Source organism: Podarcis melisellensis (assembly GCF_964234715.1).
Source record: "Podarcis melisellensis genome assembly, chromosome: 5".
In the NCBI taxonomy this organism is placed as follows: Eukaryota; Metazoa; Chordata; class Lepidosauria; order Squamata; family Lacertidae; genus Podarcis; species Podarcis melisellensis.
Genome location: NC_138537.1, coordinates 73,497,503 through 73,521,074, shown reverse-complemented (window position 1 = coordinate 73,521,074; position 23,572 = coordinate 73,497,503). Strand labels below are relative to the sequence as shown.

At 49.0% G+C, this 23,572-nt stretch overlaps 1 protein-coding gene across 2 annotated transcripts; it reads left to right on the top strand.

Annotated features, from left to right (window-relative positions):
- The first annotated feature begins 3,554 nt into the window (after positions 1-3,554).
- Positions 3,555-23,222, top strand: CDK1 (cyclin dependent kinase 1). Of its 2 annotated transcripts, none has more exons than XM_081913780.1 (8): positions 3,555-3,686; positions 6,396-6,453; positions 8,180-8,336; positions 10,633-10,756; positions 12,462-12,632; positions 13,717-13,880; positions 14,557-14,698; positions 22,893-23,222. In XM_081913780.1, exons 2-8 carry the CDS (start codon positions 6,417-6,419, stop codon positions 23,007-23,009), a joined length of 912 nt encoding a protein of 303 aa, XP_081769906.1. In that variant the 5' UTR covers positions 3,555-3,686; positions 6,396-6,416; the 3' UTR covers positions 23,010-23,222. The 2 variants fall into 2 exon arrangements, with proteins under 2 accessions (XP_081769906.1, XP_081769905.1); XM_081913779.1 differs by having other exon boundaries at positions 3,600-3,756.
- Positions 23,223-23,572: the final 350 nt, after the last annotated feature.

The window sequence follows — 23,572 nt, the reverse complement described above, 5'->3', positions numbered from 1 at the left end:
ATATTTGCACTTGTCTTACACATTTTTGCAAACTTAATAGGAGTCAAATACCAACAGTACATCATTTTCATATAATTTTCTTTCAGAGTACAGCATGCTGAGAATTTCACCACCGCCCAAGCCTCCCTGGCCTGGGCATGCCGGGTCTTCCTGTTCTAAAGGTAAACAACTATTTCCTTTAAAAAAAAAGCAACAACTTTGGGGTGTCCCCCCCTCTTCCACCTGTGATCCCCCTAAATCCTTTGTATGGGTTCCCCCAAACCCAGATTCAGGGACAGTGCAGGGTTGGAAGAGAGGAAGGAATGTCCCATTGCAAAAGTGGAAGTTGCTCGGCTCATGAACTTATTCCGCCAAATACTGCCTATATATAATCAAAGGTTGCCCAGAACAGGCCAAGCAGTCTTGTTTACTTTTTCCAGACCAATTGGCAGCAAGATTCTGCTGCCAAAACAGCTCTTCCTTCATGGCCTGGGCAGACCATCCAACCCCCTGCAATGCTTGAACCCACGACCTTGAGATTAAGAGTCTCATGTTCTAGTGTCTGAGCCACTCTGAACAAGTGGGGGACGACCCTGAGGAATTAAGAATGCATTTTTCAGAACAGCACTAGTTCTCAGTGGTATGTAGAGATGACACCTTTCTTTGTTGTTTGTGAAGATATATGGTAGGTGAGAAACTGCGCAGCAAATGACCAAAGAGAGGTTTTGGACAGTAAGGAAAGCCAGTGTGGTGTGGTGATGAAGTTTGCTGGAGAACTTTGGTCCAAGGATTGTTGTGAAGGCAAAATGCGTTAACCCCATTTAGGCTGCCAGGAGCTTCTTGGAGGAACCGTACAGTGCCAACATGATAAATTAGACCATGGGCTCTGAGAAGGAGTGGGGCTCATCTGCAGAACAAGTTGCGACTTACTAGAGTAGTGGACAGGGGAGAATTCATATGACCCAAGATCAAACCTACCTGTGAAGAGAGCCAGATGCCCGTGACACGTGGCCAAGCAGCATGTGACCTGATTGCATCATCGCATAGCCATACAGTTTTTGGCCCCAGAAGGTGGTTAACAGCTTCACCTGCACACTTCCCCAGAGGCTCAAAATCAAAGGCAATGTCTAATCAGCTTCATGTCAGGTCACCCATCATTTGACCCAAGTGGACTTCACTCTTATAACCACTTGCAAGGTGTGTTACAAATACATCCATATTCAGCGAAAGGATTTGACTTGAAAGTTTATGAGCCATGGGGCTTGACCTTGATTTCAGAGAACAGAATGGTGTGTTTTTTTACTTGCATCCACTACGCTCCGTATCTCATGTCATCCATAAAGGGGAGTAAAATTGGCAGGTGTTAATTTTCAGTCACAGCACGCCTAACCCTGCAACTGCAGACTCAGAAAAAATGTAAAGGAAAAAGAACAGCCTGCCAATCTGCTGAATCAGCTGTAGGTGAGTCTCTGCCACCCTCATCACTGCATGTTATGGTGCTTAAAGCCAGTTTTGTCCTCAGAGGGGTGAGCTAACATGCACCTTCCTTCCCGTCCCTCACAGGGATCCAAAATGTTCAATTTTCTTGTGCAGAATAACCACACTACTGTATTTTCCTTCTCTGGGGATATTATTTGCAGGCAGGGCTGTTTTGCCTAATGCAATAGCTCTTTTGGATTCTGTGGCAGATCCCATTCGGGAGATATAGTTGTCTTAGAACCTATAGTGGCTAGATGCTGGCTGGCCTGAGATTTAAATTCCTCCCACCTGCTAAGCTAGGTCAATATACCTGGACCGCCATTGTTAATTAATCCTGCAGGTGCACTACTGCTGGCAAGCACTCAGCCTTCAACTGGTCCACAACTGGATCTTCCCACATCCTGCTGATACCTATCCCTGAAGCACAATCAGTAATATATATTTATTTTTAAAAATCCTGATGTGTCAAAAAGGAAGAATCCTACAAACCAATTGACCTATCTCCTCGATATACAAAATTATTCTACTGCAGGTTTCCCCTTCAGGGAGGAAGAATATTACTGTAATCTACCCACCCTGCAGTATTTGCATGAGACAATGGACCAATACGAGATACCCAGTGTATGTCTCCCATTGGCTGTTAATTTTGTTGGATAGCATTGGAACCTCCATATTCAGTGTACCTCTGGGTAGGGCAGCTACTTACAAGTTGCCTAAAAGAGGACACAGATTTGCATAGCATTTGCTTATGCTTATATGTAGAAATTCAAATGCAGAAATAGAGAGGGGACAGACCCTCCAAGTGTCCCTATTTCCCAGGGACATCCCTGATTTAGAGAAATGATCCCGGTTTCTGATTTGATCCCAGAATGTCCCACTTTTCCTTAGGATGTCCCTATGTTCACTGGATAAATGCTGGAGGGTATGGAGTTATGACTCCTGAGCCATCAGAAGGCAATCCTGTACAGGAAAGTTTTTTTGAAAAAAGTTGATTATATTTTTATATATGTTGGAAGCTGCCCAGAGTGGCTAGGGAACCCAGTAAGGTGTGTGGGGTACAAATAGTAACATTATCATTATGGATTGGGACTTCCCTATTTTCATTGGAGAAATGTTGGGAGGGTATGAGAGGACTGGGATAGCTCCGCTGGTAGAACATTAATCCCAGGGTTGAGGGTTCAAGCCCGACATTGAGCAAAAAAAACCCTGCATTGCCGGGAGTTGGACTAGATCCTCATGGTCCCTTCCAGCTCTACAGTTCTACGATTCTATAACTGAAATAGAGATACAGGCCTAACTGGAATAGCATGCTAAGCACAAGAACTAACCTTGGCTGGGGATGAGAGAGCTCAACCAATGAGCCCTTACTTAGCACAGTGTGTAGCAAAGATGACAGGGGAGCAGCAAGGCAGCTGCAAACTTCTCTCCTGGAGCCCACACTTTCATATGGCCTCACTAACCCAAGGCTTGTCTTAAGAGCAGGGTTTCCAAAACTTGGGCCTCCAGCTGTTTTTGGACTACAATTCCCATCATCCCTGACCACTGGTCCGGCTAGCTAGGGATCATGGGAGCTGTAGGCCAAAAAACATCTGGAGAACCGAGGTTGAGGAAGCCTGGACTAGATGACCCTCAGCATCCCTTCCAACTCTACAATTCTATGAATGCATGTGGCTTTAAAGTTGCGCAGGCAGAAATTCAGCAGGTGAAGCTTTCCCAAGCAACAGGAGAACTTCACCGATGAATTCGCGCCTGTCGTGGAGCGCACTTCAAGGTGCATCGGGGAGATCCGTTTAAGACGGGAGGAGCAGGCGGACTCCCGAATTGCGGAAGAAGTGCTCTGCAAAAACGAAAACACAGCTTGTTCCAGAAAGGCTCTTCCAGCCGAAAAGCGAGCCGAAAATGCAAACCTAAAACGCCAAACACCAATTAGACCCGCCCACGTTCGAATTCCTTGGCAATAACAGGCGGCGGCGGGCGGAGGAGAGCACGCTCTGCAGAACCCTTCCGCTCTGGTTTCTGCGCCCGCCCGCTGCGTGGCAACGGGGCCGCTCTTCTGCCCGGCTTTGGCGCCTGCCCTCCGATTGGCCCTTTTGAAAGCAGCGGCGCGGCCCCATTGGCGCGTTGGGAGTCGGCTCAGCGCGGTCGATTTGAATCCGTCTGCGCTCGGCCTCTCTTAAGCAGGCGCTGCTAAGCCGCCGCCTCCGCTTCCTCCGCCGGTTCTTCGGAAGGTGCGTCCTTGTTTTCGCAGGGAGGCGAGGGGAACGGCTGGAAGCAGTGGGGCTGGCCCGGGCGGAGAGGGTAAGGGGGCTGCAGGGGGGACGTGGGGAGGGGGAGAAAGACCGTGGCTGGGATAGACCAGGGCAGGAGGCTGCCGGGATAAGGGGGAGAGGGAGGGGGAGGGCATTATTATAAAATAAATGTGCAGCTCTTGTGTTCCTGTGCATTCTCCCTTCACTGCTCAACACTTCTGCCGGGATGAGTGGGAGAACTTAAAAAAAAAAAAAGCCACAGAAGAAATGTTGCGTTTTCCCCAATCTGCATCCCTTAACTCACTTCCTCTTTTTTAAAAAAATTGAAAAGTTTTTATTCTGAAGACTGCAAATTTACCACCCACTGGGGATTACTCTTGAGCAACCTCTGTAGGTAGGGCGGGTGGGGGGGGGAAGGCTAGCCAGAGTATTTCTGAACTCTTTCTCTGATCTGGGTATAGCGGGTTAAAAATCTATTCTGTCTAGTGGGTTGGAGGGGAGACAGCTAGAGGTTTGTTCTTATCTCTCCCCCATGTGCTTACCTAATCCCCAAGATCTCTTTCTCCTTGGCCTTTGTAAATCTGCACTTGACTCTCCTGGCCTTAGCATGTGGCCTCCTGTATGGGCAAGCAGACATACTAGTGAGTGCAGCACTTGGGAGCAGGATTGTGGCCTTTTCAGACTGCAGGTTCTGTTGGCTTGACTATTCTCAGGATCACAGGCACAGAAAGGAGTTTTCTGGCATGCATTTAAGCAGATGTCACTTTACGGCTTGTGCAATAACTTAATGGGTCTCTCCCACTTGGCGAACACCTAGCAAATAAATGTAATATTAAGAAGTGCAAACTACTGTCTCTCATTCTTTCTATATGTATCTTGCCAAGTTCTAAAACTATATAAACTCCCAATGTGGACATGTAATGATTGCCCTGGTGAGTAACTTTTGTCTGGGGCTGGAAAGTGGAAGTGCAACCCCCCCCAAAAAAAATCCTTTAGGACTTCCCAGTGTCCTTTGATACCATTAATCATGGCATCCTTGACTGGCTTTTGTTTAGGGAGGTGGGGACACAATACTACAATGGTTCTCTTCTTCTGAGATGGTCAGTATCTTTGGTAGCACTAGGTGATTTCTATTCTGCCTTACTACCTTTGGCTTACGAGGATTCCATCTTATCCCCAATGTGTCATCCATAGGCAGATGACATGCAGCTCTATCTCTTTCACACTCAAGAAAGTGGTCCTGGCTGACTCCAGCTGCAAAAGCCCAGGCTGCCGAATAGGCCACAGACCATTTTGGCTGTGAGTCCTGCCTTGCAGGCCTTTCTCCACTTGGCCTGAGAAGGCGGGGCCCTGGCTGACTCCAGCTACAAAAGCTGAGGCTGCTGATCAGATTCCTGGATCAGGGTGTCACTTGGGTTCTTGTTGCTGTTCACTGATATTTGGTTGTGCTCTTTTAAAACTTTTATTTTTCTTTCTTGTTTGGGACTACTTTTGTAATTATGTAAATCTTCTCATGTTATAAGCTGCTTTGAGAAGTTTTAACTATGGAAAAGTGACATACAGTGGTACCTCGGGTTACATACGCTTCAGGTTAAGAACTTTCCTTCAGGATAAGAACAGAAATTGGACTCTGGTGGCATGGCAGCAGCAGGAGGCCTCATTAGCTAAAGTGGTGCTTCAGGTTAAGAACAGACCTCTGGAACGAATTAAGTACTTAACCTGAGGTACCACTGCACAAATAAAATGATGATGATGATGTGCAACCAGCCCTGGATGTGGTAGAACTCCACCTGAGGAACCAGATGTGCAGCTTGGAGGGTGCTCCTGGATTTGTCACGGTCAGACACAGGTAGCTGTAGTGGCCAGGAGTGTTTTCAGAAGCTCCAGCTTGTATCTCATAAGCAGCCCCTGTTTAGATCAATGATCAGACCTGGCCTTAGTTATCTGGTGACCTGCAAACTAGACTGCTGCATTTTATGAGGAACTGCATCTGAAAACTGTCTGGAAGCTGCATCTGATACAGAATGTTGCAGCCCAAATGTTGGTGGGAGCCAGAAGATCTACATAACTCAAGTTTTCCACTGGTTGGAGTAGCTACCCGTTTGCTTCTAGACCCAGATCAATGTGCTGGTCTTAATCTTTAAAACACTAAATTGCTTGGGACTTAGTTATCTTCTATCCTACCTGAGTGCTCTTCTTGAGTGCCTGCTTTTAAGATATGTTAGGCTGGCATGCTTAAGAGACAGGGCTTTCTTAATGGTGGCGCTAAAACTCCAGAGCTTGCTTTCATTTACTTCTGCCTTGCCCCTTTGATTCTGACACTTATGTGGGCCCTCTCTATGGCTGCTTGTGTCTCTAGGGCAGCTTTTGGTTAAACCTTTACTTGCCCTTTCTCTGCAAATTCTTAGCCTTTTCAACCTTGACGTGAACTGCTTATAGGCCACATTAACTGGAACTAAAGGGAAGGGTGCCTTCTCGTTGACTTCTTTTGCAGGATGGCAGTAATACGGCAAAATACCTTTGCTTTAGCTTAATTACAGCTGGCTGAATTACTACAGGAAGAAAAAGATCTAAGTGCCCCTGAAAACACACCAAAGTGGCTCTGGAAACCCTTCTCTTTGAAAAAATAAATAAATGCAGGGATGCAACTGTCACTACAACTGCTTGACTCTCCTTGTTCTGTTTCAGGCCTTTTCATATTGAGGAATAATGGACGACTACACAAAAATAGAAAAGATTGGTGAAGGTAGGTAACATTTGATCTATTACATAATCTTTCTTTGTCTTGCAAAGAAGGCATCTATATACTTGGAAGCAAGTCTCATTGAGTCAGAGCCATTGATGGCACTTACATGGGTCACGAGAGTCCCCCACTCACTAATAAAATGTAGCACCCCAAAGAACTGCATGGTGTGCTAACCCACATACCTGCCTAGGGATAATCACTGAAAAGCTTGAATTGTGATTCCGAAACTGCTTCCCTCATATTGTATTTGCAATTGGCACCCATTCATTGCTACTAGTGAATTTATGAAATGGGAAATTTTGTGTGGAGAAATGAAGCCCTGGAAAATTATCAGCCCCACCTCACTGAGCACCCCACCACTTTCCCTCGGTTGTTGCACATGCACTTGTAAACTGAATGCCCAAATAGGACATAGATGCTTGCTCAGGGCAACGTGCTTCCACCTTTGGGCTGAAAGGCTTTGTATCATATTAAGCCTATGCCCTGGTTGTCACAACATGGTGATCTTAGTGGAGCAGTGTGGGCTCCTGGAGAGGAGCTTTGCTCCTTTACTCCCATGGCATGCCTAGCTAAGCCAGGCTTTAGCTTGGGCATCACCTAAACCTTGTGCTTGACCTCTCCTTGGAAACCACAAGTCATAGCTAGTAATAAAACTTGGCTACAGTGTGGTTGTTGAAGAGAGAGCTCAACCACTAGCCCAGATTCAGTAGATTAGAATCAGCAAGGCACGCTTTTTGACCAGCGTGGGTCCAATTGCGATCACGTGGAGACCTCTGGAAGCCAGGTTGGTGACTGGGGGTAGCAAAATGTCACTTGGAGAAGGATCCTTGAAGCTTGAATTGATTTTATTCTGGATTGTTTTATTTGATGTTTTAATGTGTTGTAAACCGCTTTGAGATTGGTTCTTTAAAATCTAAAGTGGTATAAAAAGGAAATGAATAAAATAATAATACATTCCTTTGTGGCGACCATAACCCAGGTTTAAGGTGCCATTTGGCAATTAGATTACATACCTGAGTTTCTAACACTGCAGAAGACACTGCTAGCTCAGTGGGAGTTCACACATTTGGGTTGGCTTAATGCAGGGGTCAGCAAGCTTTTTGGGGGGTGGGCCAGTTCACCGCACCACAAACCTCCTGGTGGGCCATAGTGCATGTGTGTGTGTGTGCATGCATGCGCACACGGCGGAGGGGGCTTCTCCCTCCCCCAGCCCCTCCCGTCCTCCTGCGTACCTAGGGTGCTGCCAAGAGGCAGAGGCTGGTGACGGCAGCGTCGGAGGAGGAACGAGCAGCCCAAAAGGTCTGCTTTCAGGCTACTCGCTCCTCCACTGACAGCCTCTGCTGCTTGCAAGGGCAGGCACAGGAGCCGCGCTTGCTCTGACAAGGGGCTGCTGGAAATGCGCTCAGCCAGCTCAGCCCAGCCCCCTTCCTCCTCTCGGCCATGTGCAGCAGCCGCTCGCCCATTGGCCAGGGCCTCAAACCTTAGCAGGTGATTGGCTGGTGATTTGCTACACTAGGAGGAGGGAGGAAGTTCCAGCACGGTGGGGGGGGGGGGGAAATGTCGGTGGGGAAAAATGGTGCCCACTCCACGAAAAATATCCCACAGGTTCCCCTCGCCTATCCATGAAACCGGCCATGGGCCTCACGTTGCCAAGCTCTGGTTTAATGTATTGTGCAAACCTGGTGTCTGTGTCCAGAGGATTAAACTGAAGCTTTCCCCCCATTAGGCACTTATGGTGTTGTGTATAAAGGCAAACACAAAGCTACAGGCCAAGTGGTGGCCATGAAGAAAATCCGGTTAGAGAACGACGAAGAAGGTGTTCCCAGCACTGCAATCAGAGAGATTTCCTTATTAAAAGAGCTACGTCACCCCAACATAGTCTGGTATGTCTACACCTGTATAACCTGGGTTTCAGCAATAAAATGGGGTTTTCGTCCCTTTTTTTGGCACCCAATGCGTCTGCTGAATTACACTTAAAAATGTGAGGGCGTCTTTCATGAGTGATGATGAGGGAATTGGAGTTGGAAGGGACCCTGAGGGGCCCGGTTGGTGATGAGTTAAGCAGCAGCTGATGGCATGATTGGGCTATGATGCTCACCTGACCTTTCTGGCTGCATTGCTGCATGTTAGAACGGGCCGGCCTGGTTGTAAACACACCGGCAGGAGTGCTGGCTATACAGCCGTGACTCCACTCGAGGGAGGTCGGGTTGAGCAGAGCAGCTTGCTGTCCACTATTGGTCTTTAAGACACATAAGGGCTGGTCCTTTCCAGCTTTTCTCGTGTCCCCGTCCCCTGCCCAACAGACAGACACAAAGCAAGTGCTGCATTTAAGGTTGTGTCCTGTGCAAGAGTGGCTGCTGGTAAGCCCCACTGAACAAACCTGAAATTAAGTTCCCCAGCAAAAGTCCTTAGATGTGTTCTGTTCTACATACATATGATTTGTGTTTCTTTAGGCAGGCTGGATACTTAGTTGCCCTCTATAGACACTTAATGTAATTAGAGTTTACAAACAATCTTATGCACGTGGAGAGGAAGAGCACCTCAGTTTGCATATATTCTGGAGGGTTTTTGTAGCATGCGAAGTGGCATGTGTGGTACCAAAAGAAAACGCTTACTAAACAATCGAATGTGAAGGGGTTCCAAGTCCTTGTCTTTCAGTGGGAGAGTTCAGCATATGCTTAAATGCCTTTAAGATCAGTGGGACTGAAATATGCTTAACTGTAGCTGGACCACGCTCATTTTTTTACATCCTTGGTTATTTCAGCATACTTTTAATAACAGACTCAGACTTTCTCAAGGAAGGCTCCATGCTGCTTCAGAGGGCCTAGTTATTTTGACTTGACTTGGTAGAGTTTCTCTGTTGAACCACCACCAGGAATTAAGGCAGTTTAATTATGAGAAGGTAACTTGAGTGGGTGTTACGCCTAAAGCTGGAGATCTGCCCAAAATTTTGGTTAAATTTAATGCGTATCTGGCTTGAATACAATTAAATTTGTTCAGAAAAACATACACTTAGTTTAAATCCAAAGCTCTTCTGAATTCAACATTTCTAAGCAGTGAAGGAATTCTTTCAACTATACAAATCTTTTTTGGGGGGATGGAGCATGTTCATATGAATGCATATTTTGCTCTAGGAGGCTTAGTTTGGTCAGAATCAAGTATACACCTCCAAAGTTAATGCTAAATGCGTTACTTCTGGTAAATGAGTCACCATAGCAGCTAGAGGGCTGTGAAAATTTGTGTCCCGGGCTTTTTAGACTCATCTACCCATGTAGACGCGGGTGGCGCTGTGGGTTACACCACAGAGCCTAGGGCTTGCCAATCAGATGTTTGGCAGTTCGAATCCCCGCAACGGGGTGAGCTCCGGTTGCTCAGTCCCTGCTTCTGCCAACCTAGCAGTTCGAAAGCACGTCAAAGTGCAAGTAGATAAATAGGTACCGCTCCGGCGGGAAGGTAAGCGGCATTTCTGTGCACTGCTCTGGTTTTGCCAGAAGTTGCTTAGTCATGCTGGCCACATGACCTGGAAAAACTGTCTGCGGACAAACATTGGCTCCCTCGGCCAGTAAAGCGAGATGAGCGCCGCAACCCCAGAGTCGGCCACGACTGGACCTAACGGTCAGGGGTCCCTTTAACTTTACCTTACTCGTGTATTACCTGAAACCAAAGCAGAACATTGGTTGCCAGATGTGAAATATATTGGCATTTTTCTCAGCTCTCCCACCCCACTGCAGAAGCAAGGGCTAATAGTACTAAGCAGAACACTATACCGGGTTGAGTGCCTAAATGTTCACCTTTGAAACAAGTATATGCACCCTGGTGAACATATGCTTAAATAACATAAGTGTATTAAGCTAGTTTCATTTAGGCCTCTCTGTTTCACGTTAATTTATAATTCTCAGTCATCCGTCATCTTCATAAGATTTATAGCTGTGAGCTTAATGGATCAGGCAGCATGTGTAATTACCATCTTTCACATAGGCATGTATATGCAGTGAACCTGCAGAAACCTTAGCTCGGCATGTTACGATGGCTGATTAGATAGAAGTATAATAAACTATGGGATGTTCGTCCAGTTAGATGAAGGGGCCTTAGTGCTGCATATAACAAACCCACATTGTATGCTTAGTGAAAAGGTTCGAGCTGCTTTGACTTTCTTAAAAAAAGGAAAATTCTTTTCAGTCTTCAGGATGTGCTTATGCAAGACTCAAGACTTTACCTGATATTTGAATTTCTTTCTATGGATCTCAAGAAATACTTGGACTCCATCCCATCTGGGCAGTACCTAGATCGTATGCTTGTTAAGGTAAGGAAACGATACTGCAAACGGGTAGCTTTTGCCCTACCTGCCCACGGAACCCCGTCTACGTTGATCTGTCTGCCAGAGACTCTTGAGGTGAATTGGAAAGAGTAGGCAAGTTGTGTTTGGCCAATGTTTCTCCATCAACACAGTCCTTGCCATCCAGGATCCTTTTGTAAGCGCTGTGAGGATATCTAGGAACAAAGTGTGAAAATGACTGCTGCGAATTGTTCTGCAGCAAACAGCTACAACAGCCTGGTGTAAGAACTGGTGGCCCACATGGCAGCCAACAGGCAATTCTGAAGCCTGTGTTGACCACGGGTATAGCAGGTCTTTTAGGTGGCTTACTGAATTTTGAAGCTGACCCTTTGTAAGAAGCAGCTTTTCTAGCCATTTTATCTATAAAATCACCCTAGTAAATGATGTGGAGTTGCCACTGCAATGTCATATTGAAGTTAAGCGCGTGTGGATCTGCTTGTCACCATTCATTTGTCTTTTGTTTTAGTTAGTGCCATCAGTGTGCATGATGTTTCGGTTTCACAGAATTGTAGAGTTGGAAGGGACCCCAAGGGTCATCTAGTCCAACCCCCTGCAATGCAGGAATCTCAACTAAAGCATCTGCGACAGATGGCCACCCAGCCACTGCTTAAAAACCTCCAAGGAGAAGCCCCTCGTGGGAGTCTGTCCCACTGTCAAAGAGCTCCTACTGTCAGGAAAGGTCTACCTGTAGTTTTGTTGGAGTCCTCCGTTCTTGTAACATCAGCAAAGATAGGTCCCGAGCCCCAAAAAGCTTGCAAGCTAAAGCTTGATAGTGGACAAGGGGAGCGACGGATGCATTTTGCAAATGAGGTGTATGTGATTGGACTCACGTAATCTGGATTGCAGACCGCTAGGAACCTAGTGTAAGTGCCTCCATTCTTCTAAAACAGCCTTTGTCAACCTGTGAGTCCCCAGATGTTGTTGAACTACAACTCCCATCACTCCTAGCTAGCAAGGCCAGAGCTCAGGGATGATGGGAGTTGTAGTCCAACAACATCTGGGGACCCACAGGGTGGGAACCGCTGTAAGGGATGGAAGTTTTTGTAATACCTACTGTATTTTCGCTCTATAGGACACACTTTTTCCCCTCCAAAAATTAAGGGGAAATGTGTGTGCGTCCTATGGAGCGAATGCAGGCTCCTTGGCTTCAGCGATAGCAACGCGAAGCCTCCAAAGCGCAGAGGGAGCGCTCCCTCCATGCTCCGGAGGCTACGCATTGCTTTCACTGAAGCCTGGAGAGCGAGAGGGGTCGGTGCGCACCAACCCCTCTCACCAGGCTTCAGGGATAGCCGCCTGAAGCCTTTGGAGCGCAGCAGGAACTCACGCTGCGCTCCAAAGGCTTTGGGTTCCTTTTGCTGAAGCCGGGAGAGCAAGACTCTCCTGGCTTCAGCAGAGAGGGAGAGCTGTGCAGCCCCCCTTCAGCGAAGCGGGAGGAGAAATGGAAGGGGCTCCGTTTCTCCTGCCGCTTCGCTGAAGGGGCGCTGAGCAGAGAGGGGGAGAATTTTTTTTTCTTATTCTCTAAAACAGGGTGCGTCCTATGGTCGGGTGCATCCTATAGAGTGAAAAATACGGTATTTTTACCACACCCTTCTTTGGGCAGACAAGAGGTGAAGTGCATGCCCTTCTGAACATGCCGTCTTACAATGCCAACTCTGTTTTAATATTCTTTCAGAGTTACTTGTACCAAATCTTGCAAGGTATTGTGTTCTGTCACTCAAGGAGAATTCTGCACAGAGACCTGAAGCCTCAGAACTTGTTGATCGATGACAACGGAGTAATTAAACTGGCCGACTTTGGCCTGGCTCGAGCTTTCGGCATCCCTGTGCGGGTCTACACCCATGAGGTAAGGGACTGTGGATCTCTCTGCGCTAAATCCTACACTAAAAGGTATAAGCTGTGGATTGTTGAAAGAACCAATGATTTGGGGTTTAGGCAATAAAAACATGTGTTATAAGACAGCTAATACAAAGCAGGGGGGGGGGGGGAACCAAGAAAGATGGAGTGGGGTGTCAAGAAGAGGAAGAAGAAACTATATATGATGATAAATGCCTTGAAATACCTTTGGATAATTAATTTTAAAAATATATGGAAAAAATAATTCCTACACTGAGTCTAGCAAGTTTTTTTTTTCCATTTAATGTTGCTTATTAAGTAGGTTGCTGCATGCTATTAAGCAGAGTCCTGTTGAATGAGACCCAGGTCTGTTCAGGGCTGGGTGACGTCTGGTGTTCGATATCACAATATGTCACCAACTAAACATCATGATATCTCGATATATCATGACATGTATCTGCAGTGGCAGAGGGCCTCACTGCACCTATTCACAGTGGCGGATGACCTCGCCAGGCCTCCCTGCGGCAGCAGAGGACCCCACTGCGCCTTCCCGTGGAAGTGGAGGGCTCTGTGGGTATCCTCGCAGCAGAGGAGGGTCTCACCACACCTTCCCGCAGTTGTGGGGGGCCTTGCTGCGCCTCCCAATGTCAGTTGGGGCTTTTAAGATGTAAGGAAGTAGTAGACATAATACAAAAAACCAGGGAGCTCATGGAGGAGGTTTTTGCTGGATGCTGCTGCTCTGTGTGACCTCCTTTTTGATAGCTATGCAGATGGAATGAGGTTGAGCGTGGGAGAAAGGACAGACAATCGGGGCAAGAATTCACCTCGAACAATTAATACACGAACTTCCTTGAGTATATTTGCTTACAAAATGGGAACTAGAAAACTCTGCGGCTTTTTTTCTTTTTCTTTAAAAAGCGACTTCAGAAACGGGTGTGCTGATTCCAGAAATGTCGTATGCTGGACAGTGTGGTTGAGTGCAGTAATTCATGCATAATTGTTCCAAAGCACGTTAAATCCTCGCCCCCCCCCCCCAGCTGCCGGGGGTTATTTAATTAAAAAAAACCTTCTAATGCCCACTATTCTTGTGCTAGGTAGTAACTCTGTGGTACAGAGCTCCAGAAGTGCTGCTAGGTTCTGCACGTTACTCCACACCTGTCGATATATGGAGCATAGCGACGATATTTGCTGAAATGGCAACCAAGCAAGCACTCTTCCGTGGAGATTCAGAAATTGATCAGTTGTTCAGGATCTTCAGGTATCTAATGTAAAATGAGAAAAGTTTGCGGTCTTGTTTTCCTTCCGCAGAAATGTTGTATCCCATCGGTCTGATATTGTGTAAATTTATTTTTTTTAAAAAAATTATGGTGCAATGAATTGAGGCCTGTGGTTTTCCAGTGTCATAACGGCAAACTGCTACACAAATTGTTCTAATTTGAAACAAAAGTACGGTCCTTGCTATATTTGCTTTGAAGCACGTCCCACTTACTTCAAGGAGACTGGCTTATGATAGGTAAGTATACTCGGGAGTGCAACCTTGATAGCCTGATCCTATGAACAATGTGTTTAGGATATCATAAATAGACTGGGAAGTGTTCGGATGTTGTTGTCAGGTGAGGGCATTGCCGCAGTGTATTGTCAGCTATTTCTCTGGCAATTGCTGTTATTTTCTCTTGCATAGCCTCCTTTGTGGTTCAAAAACACAGTGCAGATATCTCTCTTTTGGCAGTACAGTCTTATTGACGCCCATATGTTTAAAAGCCGAGAGTTCCAACACAAAGCTGCGTAACTTGTGTCTCGGTTATGTTGGATTCTGAAGCATCACTGCAGGGATCTTTCAGTAGGTAACACTCCAAGAAGTGTTTGACTGAATCCATTCGAGCAGATTTGTCAAGGATGCTTAATCAACCCCCCTTTGACTGTTTTCCTTGTAGAGCTTTGGGAACGCCCAACAATGACGTGTGGCCGGAAGTAGAATCCTTGCAGGATTACAAAAACACTTTCCCCAAGTGGAAACCGAGCAGTCTGGCCTCTCTGGTGAAAAACCTGAATGAGGATGGACTAGACCTGCTTTTGGTAAGCGACTGTTTCACTCTCATAAAACTTGTGTATCATTTTTTTTTTAATCATTTTGATGCAACATAGACAGTGTTGTACCTTACTGGAAATCTGTCCAGATGTATGCAGATAAGCTGTTGAATGTTCTTGGGGTTTTGTACATCTATAAAAATACAGTGGTGCCCCACAAGACGAACGCCTCGCAAGACGGAAAACCCACTAGACGAAAGGGTTTTCCGTTTTGGAGGCGCTTCGCAAAACGAATTTCCCTATGGGGTTGCTTCGCAAGACGAAAAAATATTGCGAGTCCCCGCAGGCTTCCCCCCGCTTTTTCCCCCTTTTCCTAAGCCGCTAAGCTGCTTAACAGCTGATCACTAGAAGCCGCTAGACCGCTGTAGCGCTAATCCGCTAAGCTGTCAATGGGCTTGCTTCGCAAGACGAAAAAAATGCTAGATGAAGAGAATCGCGGAACAGATTCTTTTCGTCTTGCGAGGCACCACTGTACAAGACAGAGAGGCCTGCTGCCGCCTTGGAGCAAAGGCCGACACAGTCCAGCCCACCTGCACACCTTTGGAAGCAGGGCGCAAAGGCAAAAACCCTCCCCAGCTGCTATTTATAGGTGTGCTGCCTCTGAACATGGAGGTTCTACTCTACTGCCATGGCTGTCCGCTACTGATGATAAACAAGCTCATGGAGGAGATATCTAATCTGCCCCCCAAAAGCCATCTGAAACCGTGACCATGGCTGCAATCGTACAGGATGAGAATGCCGTAAATATAATTGTGTGGAGAAGCACTTGGGGGTCTTTTTTGTTCATCGGTCCTGAACCAGTTTCATAGGGTGACCCAGAATTCTAGCGCAGTGACAGAGGAGTCTTTCGCTCTCTTGTCTACATATCCACACTGAGTTTTATAAAAGTCCCCTCTCCACCCCATCCTCACTCCTGGTTTGTACCAGTTACCAAATTGTCACAGGACGATTCCATTCTCGCTGGAGAACCTGCGGAGGTTTACTGGGCAATGTTAACAGGCAGTGGTGGGTTACATTACACGTCGCACCACTCTGTTGCTTTCATAAGGTGTGGATGCCCAATTCAAGCCATCTCTTCAGAAAAGGAAGAGTGGAGAAGCGTTGGGTGGGTTGGACATGAGCACATTTGAGTGTCTATTTCATAGGTTAGGTCACCTGTGTAGCAGATAGAAGAGGCACGTGAAGAGTGTGCCATAGAATAATAATATATGAACTGGGGCTCAGCTCAGCAGCCTAAAGTGTTGGAAGGAAGTGATGGTAGGGCTGGGGGCAGGTGAGAACACATCTTTTCCCACCCCAAAGGTTTTGGCCTAGTGTCTAATACTTCTAAAAGAGAAACTTGAATACAGTGGTACCTCAGGTTACATATGTGTCAGGGTTTCTGGGAGAGAGGAGGAGATGACAGAGGAGACGGAGAGCGAGTGGGAGGAGGGGCAGAAGGATGAGGAAGAAGATGACGGAATTCTGAGGGAATCCACGAGTCTGAGCAGCGAGTCAGAGGATTCTCAAAAGGGGGTTACCTTAATCAAGCAAAAGGGAGGAGAAGGGAGAAGCGGAGAGGAGCCCAGTGGAAGACAGACGCAGCAAGAGGCGTCTCAGCCGGAACGGAGTAAAGGGGGTGGAGTCGTCAGCCTCTCGGAGGGAGCAGGATTAGGAGAGAACAGAGAAAGGGGGTTGGAGCAAGGTGTTCAGCCGGAAAGGGTGGAGAGCAGAACAAGGGGTGGTGTAGCGGTCGAAAGAAAGGTCAGCAGCAACGTACGCGCGCCAAGTTCAAACGTAGAGGCGCGCGGAAGTGGAGAGAGCTCAGGGGAGGAGCCCGGCCCTAAAGCCAGAAGGAGGGGGGAAGAGGCGGCAGAGGATTCAGCCTCAGGCGAGTCACGGAGAGAGGGAACCCAGGGGGGCAGGAAGACCCTGCGGAAAAGAAAGGAGAGGAAGAGGTGGTCTAGAGCCAGGCTATTAAGTTGGTGTGGAAGAGGGGAGGAGTCAGAGGGGACTTCAGCGGTCTAACGTGACAGACGTACGGCCACGATGCTGAACTGTACGAGAAGCAGAAATCTTCAATAAACTTTTCCTGTAAATAAACTGCAACGGAGTGAGGTCTCTTGTGAGCTGGGACCCGTCCTGGGTGGCCGTGACAGTAAGTCCCCTCTCAGAAAGCAAAAAATTTTTTTTGCGAAGCTCACGAACGGGAGCAGCCATGAGCGCTGAGGAGCAGCTGGTTGCACTGCGGGATCGGGTTACCGCTCTCACATCGGCAGTCATTGCTTCGCAGAAGAAGAATGACGACTTGGAGAAGACGTGCCAGGATTTGCAGGCAAGGTGGGAACACGCGGACAGGGCGGGGGCCCCAGGTTCCAGAGCGGAGGGCATTGCGCTTGGACGGAGGGGGGGTGCCCTGGTTCCGCATTTTAATGGCAACTTGCAAGACTATCCCAATTTCAGAGCGGACGTCGTATATGCACTGCATTTACTCCGTCACGATTTTAAAGATGAGGAGGAGAAAGTGGGGTTCATTGTTTCGCACCTGCATGGGGAGGCCAGGGCTTGGCTACGCAATCTGTGGCGCGAAGATGGACCGGCCCGTCGCAATTCAACTGCGTTCATCAAAGCGATGGATTCTTGTTTTCAATCCTCTGTGGATGTGGACATTGCGCGCCGTCAAATGCACGGGCTGAGGCAGGGGAAAGCGACTGTGCGCCAATACCACTCTAAATTTTTTGCATTGCTCACCGCCTTAGATTGGCCAAAGGACAGTAAGCCGGTCAGAGATCTTTTTTGGGAGGGATTGAGCCCCCCCATCAAGGATGAGATCGCTAGGGGGGACAGACCCCAGACCCTAGAAGACGTGGTGCAACGGGCTTTAGCTATTGGAATTCGACATGAGGGACGTCCGTGGCACGAGGAGGACGGGCCCCAAGCGCGTGCGCAAGCGAGGACTCTCCCTTTTGTGCACAGGGATTTCAGCCGTGCGCACCCCTCGCCAATGGGGAAGGACAGCGAGGAGCCGATGGAGATTGGTGGTGCTAGGGCTCAGAAGCCATCCCAGAGCCCTGTCCCTGGTGCAGCCAAAGCGAAGCCTCCTAGAGGAACCAGGAAGTGTTACATCTGTGACAGTGCGCACCATATGGCGAAAGAGTGCCCCCAGAGGCTCCAGAAGCACACTGCAGCACTGGCAACTGTAACAGCAGAGGTGCAACCAGGGGAGCAGCTTCAGGGAAACGACAGTGCCTGGCTGGAAGCAGAGCTACTGGGGCTCAGCCAGGCGGATCTGTAGACAAGCCCCCAGCATCACTGCAGAGCGTGGACCCTTTGCCTCCCAGACCGGCAGTTCTGCTCACAGCAACACTCCAGTTGCCTGATGGGAGACTCCTCGAGGTTCCAATAACGATCGATTCGGGAAGCAACGCCGACTTCGTGGGACTGCAGTTCGTTAAGCAGCACAACATGGCGCTCCTGCCTGCAACGACGCCTCTAAACGTGGTCACGGTAGACGGCAGGAAGTTGCTGGGGGGGCAAGTGGTGCAGCAAACCCCTCCCATGATGATGCAGATTGGCAACCATCGAGAACTTATTAGTTTCAATGTCACCCACTTATCGGACACACCCATCGTGTTAGGCATGAGTTGGCTGGAGAGGCACAGTCCCGCGGTTGCGTGGTACCAGCGGCAGATCACCTTTTGTTCATCGTATTGTGCTCAGCATTGCTTTCAGACCGATCAGGGAGGAGAAGCCGAGCAGCAGTTGCATCTGGGTATGGTGCAAACAGTGCCTCACAAGTACCAGGACTTCTTGGAGGTTTTCTGTGAGAAGGAAGCTGACAAGTTGCCGCCTCACAGACCTTACGACTGCGCGATTGATTTAGTGCCAGGGGCGCAACTGCCTGCTGCCAAGCTGTACTCCATGTCGGAAGACGAGATGCAAGAGCTTCGGGAGTTCATAGACCATAACCTCAAGCGAGGTTTCATCCAGGAATCTAAAGCAGCGGGTGGCAGCCCTGTGTTCTTTGTGAAGAAGAAAAACACGCCCCAAAAAAGGCTTATAGTGGATTACAGGTTCATAAACAGCTTGACTAAGCCCAAAGCTTTCCCCATGCCCAAGATTGACGACCTTTTAGCGACCGTCAGGAGGGGCAAGATTTTCACCAAGCTGGACCTACGTGGAGCTTACAATCTAATCCGCATCCGGAAAGGAGATGAGTGGAAGACCGCCATGTTCACCCCTCTGGGCACATACGAATACAGAGTCATGCCTTTCGGTCTCCAAAATGGCAGCCACGTTTTTCAAGCATTTATGCACCACGTGCTAGCAGGTCTCCTCTACAAGAAGTGTGTCTGCTTTCTCGACGATATCCTGATTTTCTCGGAATCGCCGGAGGATCACGATAAGGACGTGAGGGAGGTCCTGCAGAGGCTGAAGGACCACAGGCTGTACGCCAAGTTGGAAAAATGCCAGTTTGATGTCAGAGAGGTTGATTTCCTTGGCTACAAGTTGTCCGACGAGGGACTGGCCATGGACAGGGCTAAGGTTCAAGCGCTGTTGGACTGGAAAAGCCCTCGAAATCGGAAAGAGGTCCAGAGGTTCATCGGCTTTGCCAATTTTTACCGCAAGTTTATTAAAGGTTTTGCGAACGCGACGGCGGCTATCACTGACACCCTCAGTTCCAAGAAGAAGAAGTTCGTCTGGACCGAACAAGCGGAGCGGTCCTTCCGGACGCTTAAAGGTCTTTTCGCCTCCGAAGAGCAGCTGCTCCACGTGAATCCCGGCAGACCCATGCGGGTAGAGACCGATGCGTCAGACAGAGCGGTTGGGGCCGTTCTTTTGCAAGAGGATTCACAAGGCAACTGGAGACCGGGTGCGTTCTACTCCCGGAAGCTCAGCAAGACGGAGCGCAATTATACCATATGGGACAGGGAGTTGTTGGCCGTTCATGCAGCTTTCAAAGCGTGGTGACACTTCTTAATAGGAGCCAAGCACACGGTGCAAGTCCGCACGGATCACAAGAACTTAGAGTATTGGCGGACGGCTAAGTTACAGACCCAGCGACACATGCGCTGGGCGGAGTTCTTTGCGGATTTCGACTTCAAAATAGAATACATCCCAGGAGACTCCAATGTTATTGCAGACGCGCTGTCCCGAAAGCCGCAATACTTGGAGGAAGCAGCTCCAATCGCAGCAAAGCACATTTTCGCACCGCAGGCGTGGACGTGCGCTACCATCGCAGTCGACCTGGACGCGGTGCGACGCGCGTTGCAAAGGGATCAGTTTGCACAGTCCAAGATGGAGGAGCTACGCGGAGGGTCGCGAGACAACGATGAGTTCCAATTGCAAGATGGACTTTTGACTCGTAAGGGTGCCCTTTACGTGCCCACCGACGATCTTCGAGCCAAGGTTCTGCAACAATTGCATGACGCCCCTAGTGCAGGCCATTTCGGCAAAGAGAAGACGATGGAGTTGGTGGCTAGAGACTTTTGGTGGCCCCAGATGAGAGGAGAGGTGGCGGACTACGTCGCCAGGTGTGATATCTGCCAGAGGTCCAAACCAGTGCACCAGAAGCAGGCGGGATTGCTAGAACCGCTGGAGACACCGCAGCAACCGTGGGAGAGGGTAGCGTTGGACTTTGTTACGGACCTGCCCAGCTCCAGAGGTAAGACGGCGGTGTTAGTGGTGGTGGACTTGTTCACCAAGATGGCGCATTTCATCCCTTGTGCCAAGGTGGCGACGGCAGAACAGACCGCAAAGCTCTTCATCGATCACGTCTTCAGAGTGCATGGACTTCCGCAGTCCGTCTTGTCCGACAGGGGGCGCCAGTTTGTTTCCACTTTCTGGCGTAAGCTTCTGGGCATCTTGCACGTCAAAATCAACCTGACATCGGCGAGACATCCACAAACCAACGGTCAAGCGGAGAGGGTCAACGCGATCATGCAGCAGTACCTGCGGTGCTACGCCAACCAGCGACCTGCGGCGTGGGTGGACTATCTGCCGATGGCTGAATTCGCCTACAACAACACCAAACACGCATCCACCGGGGTGACGCCTTTCTTCGCGAACAATGGCCGTCATCCCAGAACCTTCCCGAGATTTGCGGCACCAGGAGGGGGGGGGCCTCAAGATGCCGACCAGTTTGCAGCGGAGTTGCAAGAGGTGCACGAGGAGCTGCGGAGACATTTGGAGCTGGCAAAACAGGCGTATAAGGTGCAGGCCGATAAGCACAGGAGGGCGGGAGAGGACATCCAGATTGGGGACTGGGTGTGGTTAGCAGCCCACGCGATGCCGGCCAGGTCATTGGCCAAGAAGAAGTTAGGACACAGGCAGCTAGGGCCATATCAAGTTGAGGCTAAGATCAATCCGGTGGCTTTTCGTCTAGCCCTTCCGGAGGGTTCCAGGGTGCACCCGGTCTTTCATAGGTCGGTGCTCACTCCCTACAAAACCCCACACAGGTTTCAAGAGTCAGGAGCACTCCCAGAGCCACGTAGGAGGGCGCCTGAGGGGGGGGAATCGCCAAGACCAGAACCTCTTAACGAGGTCACAGAGATACTGGACTCGAGATGGGGGGAGGAGGGAGTTGAATATTTTCTAGCCAGGGAAGGCACTCCGGCCTCTGCCAATAGCTGGGTGCCGGGTTACGCGTTGGACGAACCCCTGTTGAAGGAGGAGTTCCATGCACTTTTTCCGCACAAGCCCATGCCCGAGGAGTATTTTGATGATTGGCTTTTCACGCCCACTTTGTCAGACAGCACGTTCGAGGGTTTCTCCTCACCCGAGGGCCATACGCCCGAAACAAGCCCGACCAGGGATCCGAGACTGGGGGGGAGGAGACAGGCCCTTGTTGGTGGGTGGATCAGCCAAGGGAGGCATGGAGTCAGAGATGGATGGTAGGTCCTTGGCAGGCAGCGCCAGGAGAAGCAGTGATGGAGGAAGAGACTGTGAGGTCTGTGGGTGGGGAACCCGAGTTCGAACACACATATACGGAGATGACAGAGGAGAACGTTGAAGTGGACAACTTGTATCCTGAACCGACCCCGGAAGAACCACGTTTTCCTCAACCTGCACCCGGCGAGCGGAAGGGGGGAAGGGGGGGCTTCGAGGGGGGGATGGATGTCAGGGTTTCTGGGAGAGAGGAGGAGATGACAGAGGAGACGGAGAGCGAGTGGGAGGAGGGGCAGAAGGATGAGGAAGAAGATGACGGAATTCTGAGGGAATCCACGAGTCTGAGCAGCGAGTCAGAGGATTCTCAAAAGGGGGTTACCTTAATCAAGCAAAAGGGAGGAGAAGGGAGAAGCGGAGAGGAGCCCAGTGGAAGACAGACGCAGCAAGAGGCGTCTCAGCCGGAACGGAGTAAAGGGGGTGGAGTCGTCAGCCTCTCGGAGGGAGCAGGATTAGGAGAGAACAGAGAAAGGGGGTTGGAGCAAGGTGTTCAGCCGGAAAGGGTGGAGAGCAGAACAAGGGGTGGTGTAGCGGTCGAAAGAAAGGTCAGCAGCAACGTACGCGCGCCAAGTTCAAACGTAGAGGCGCGCGGAAGTGGAGAGAGCTCAGGGGAGGAGCCCGGCCCTAAAGCCAGAAGGAGGGGGGAAGAGGCGGCAGAGGATTCAGCCTCAGGCGAGTCACGGAGAGAGGGAACCCAGGGGGGCAGGAAGACCCTGCGGAAAAGAAAGGAGAGGAAGAGGTGGTCTAGAGCCAGGCTATTAAGTTGGTGTGGAAGAGGGGAGGAGTCAGAGGGGACTTCAGCGGTCTAACGTGACAGACGTACGGCCACGATGCTGAACTGTACGAGAAGCAGAAATCTTCAATAAACTTTTCCTGTAAATAAACTGCAACGGAGTGAGGTCTCTTGTGAGCTGGGACCCGTCCTGGGTGGCCGTGACAATATGCTTCAGGTTACAGACTCCACTAACCCAGAAATAGTGCTTCAGGTTAAGAACTTTGCTTCAGGATGAGAACAGAAATCGTGCTGTGGCGGCAGCAGGAGGCCTCATTAGCTAAAGTGGTGCTTCAGGTTAAGAACAGTTTCAGGTTAAGAACGGACCTCCAGAACGAATTAAGTACTTAACCTGAGGTACCACTGTACTGTACATTTTGGTCTGAGATTCATCATGGAAAGTCCGGTTCTGAGGACTCTGACCTCTCTAGGCTCCCCTGCATAGCAAGAGGCCAGTGTGTAACCTGCCTTTGTTTCCGCTTGCAGAAAATGTTGACCTATGATCCAGCAAAAAGGATTTCTGGCCGCGTGGCTCTGAATCACCCTTACTTTGATGACTTGGATAAATCCAAACTACCAGCCAATCGGATCAAGAAATGCTAACTGCCCCTGAAATGTGGTTGAAGCAGAAATACTGAAACTCGTGGTATTTCCCCCCCCCCCCACTGTCGAAGTTTATTGATATCCCTGTTTTTATATGTGTCTGTCTTGTCCTATTCTAAAACTGTAGCCCTGTCTATAGAGTGCTTTGGTTTGAATCTTCCTTTAATTGTAAATATTAAGCTATTCACTTTCAATAAAGCTGTACACTGCTCAGTGAAGCCCACTATTATATATATATATATATATAAATAATAATAATTAATAATAATAATAAACTTTAAATCTGTGTGGGAGCAGAGGAGGTCCCAGTTCTTCAGGATCAGCCTCCCAACATAACTAAAGGCATCAAATTTGCACGGTAGTTGCCGAAAAAAGAAATTACGTATCTGAGTTTTGATATGGATTTTGTGAAAGGGATTGCGGCTATTTTGAGAGATTCATCTCTCTCCCTCCCTCTTCCCACCCCCAGCACTACTCCCCACACCGAAGGCTTCCTCAATACTCTGAAGATGTGGGGAAGGGGCAATAAGGTTGCTGCCACACTGATGAGAGCCTTCACTAGA

Bases quoted from the DNA above. Each gene is read 5' to 3' on its own strand.
- CDK1 (XM_081913780.1), top strand. From the start codon at position 6,417: ATGGACGACTACACAAAAATAGAAAAGATTGGTGAAG. The intron at 13,881-14,556 runs GTATCTAATGTA...TTTTCCTTGTAG, and splicing joins CAGTTGTTCAGGATCTTCAG to AGCTTTGGGAACGCCCAACA. The intron at 14,699-22,892 runs GTAAGCGACTGT...TTCCGCTTGCAG, and splicing joins ATGGACTAGACCTGCTTTTG to AAAATGTTGACCTATGATCC.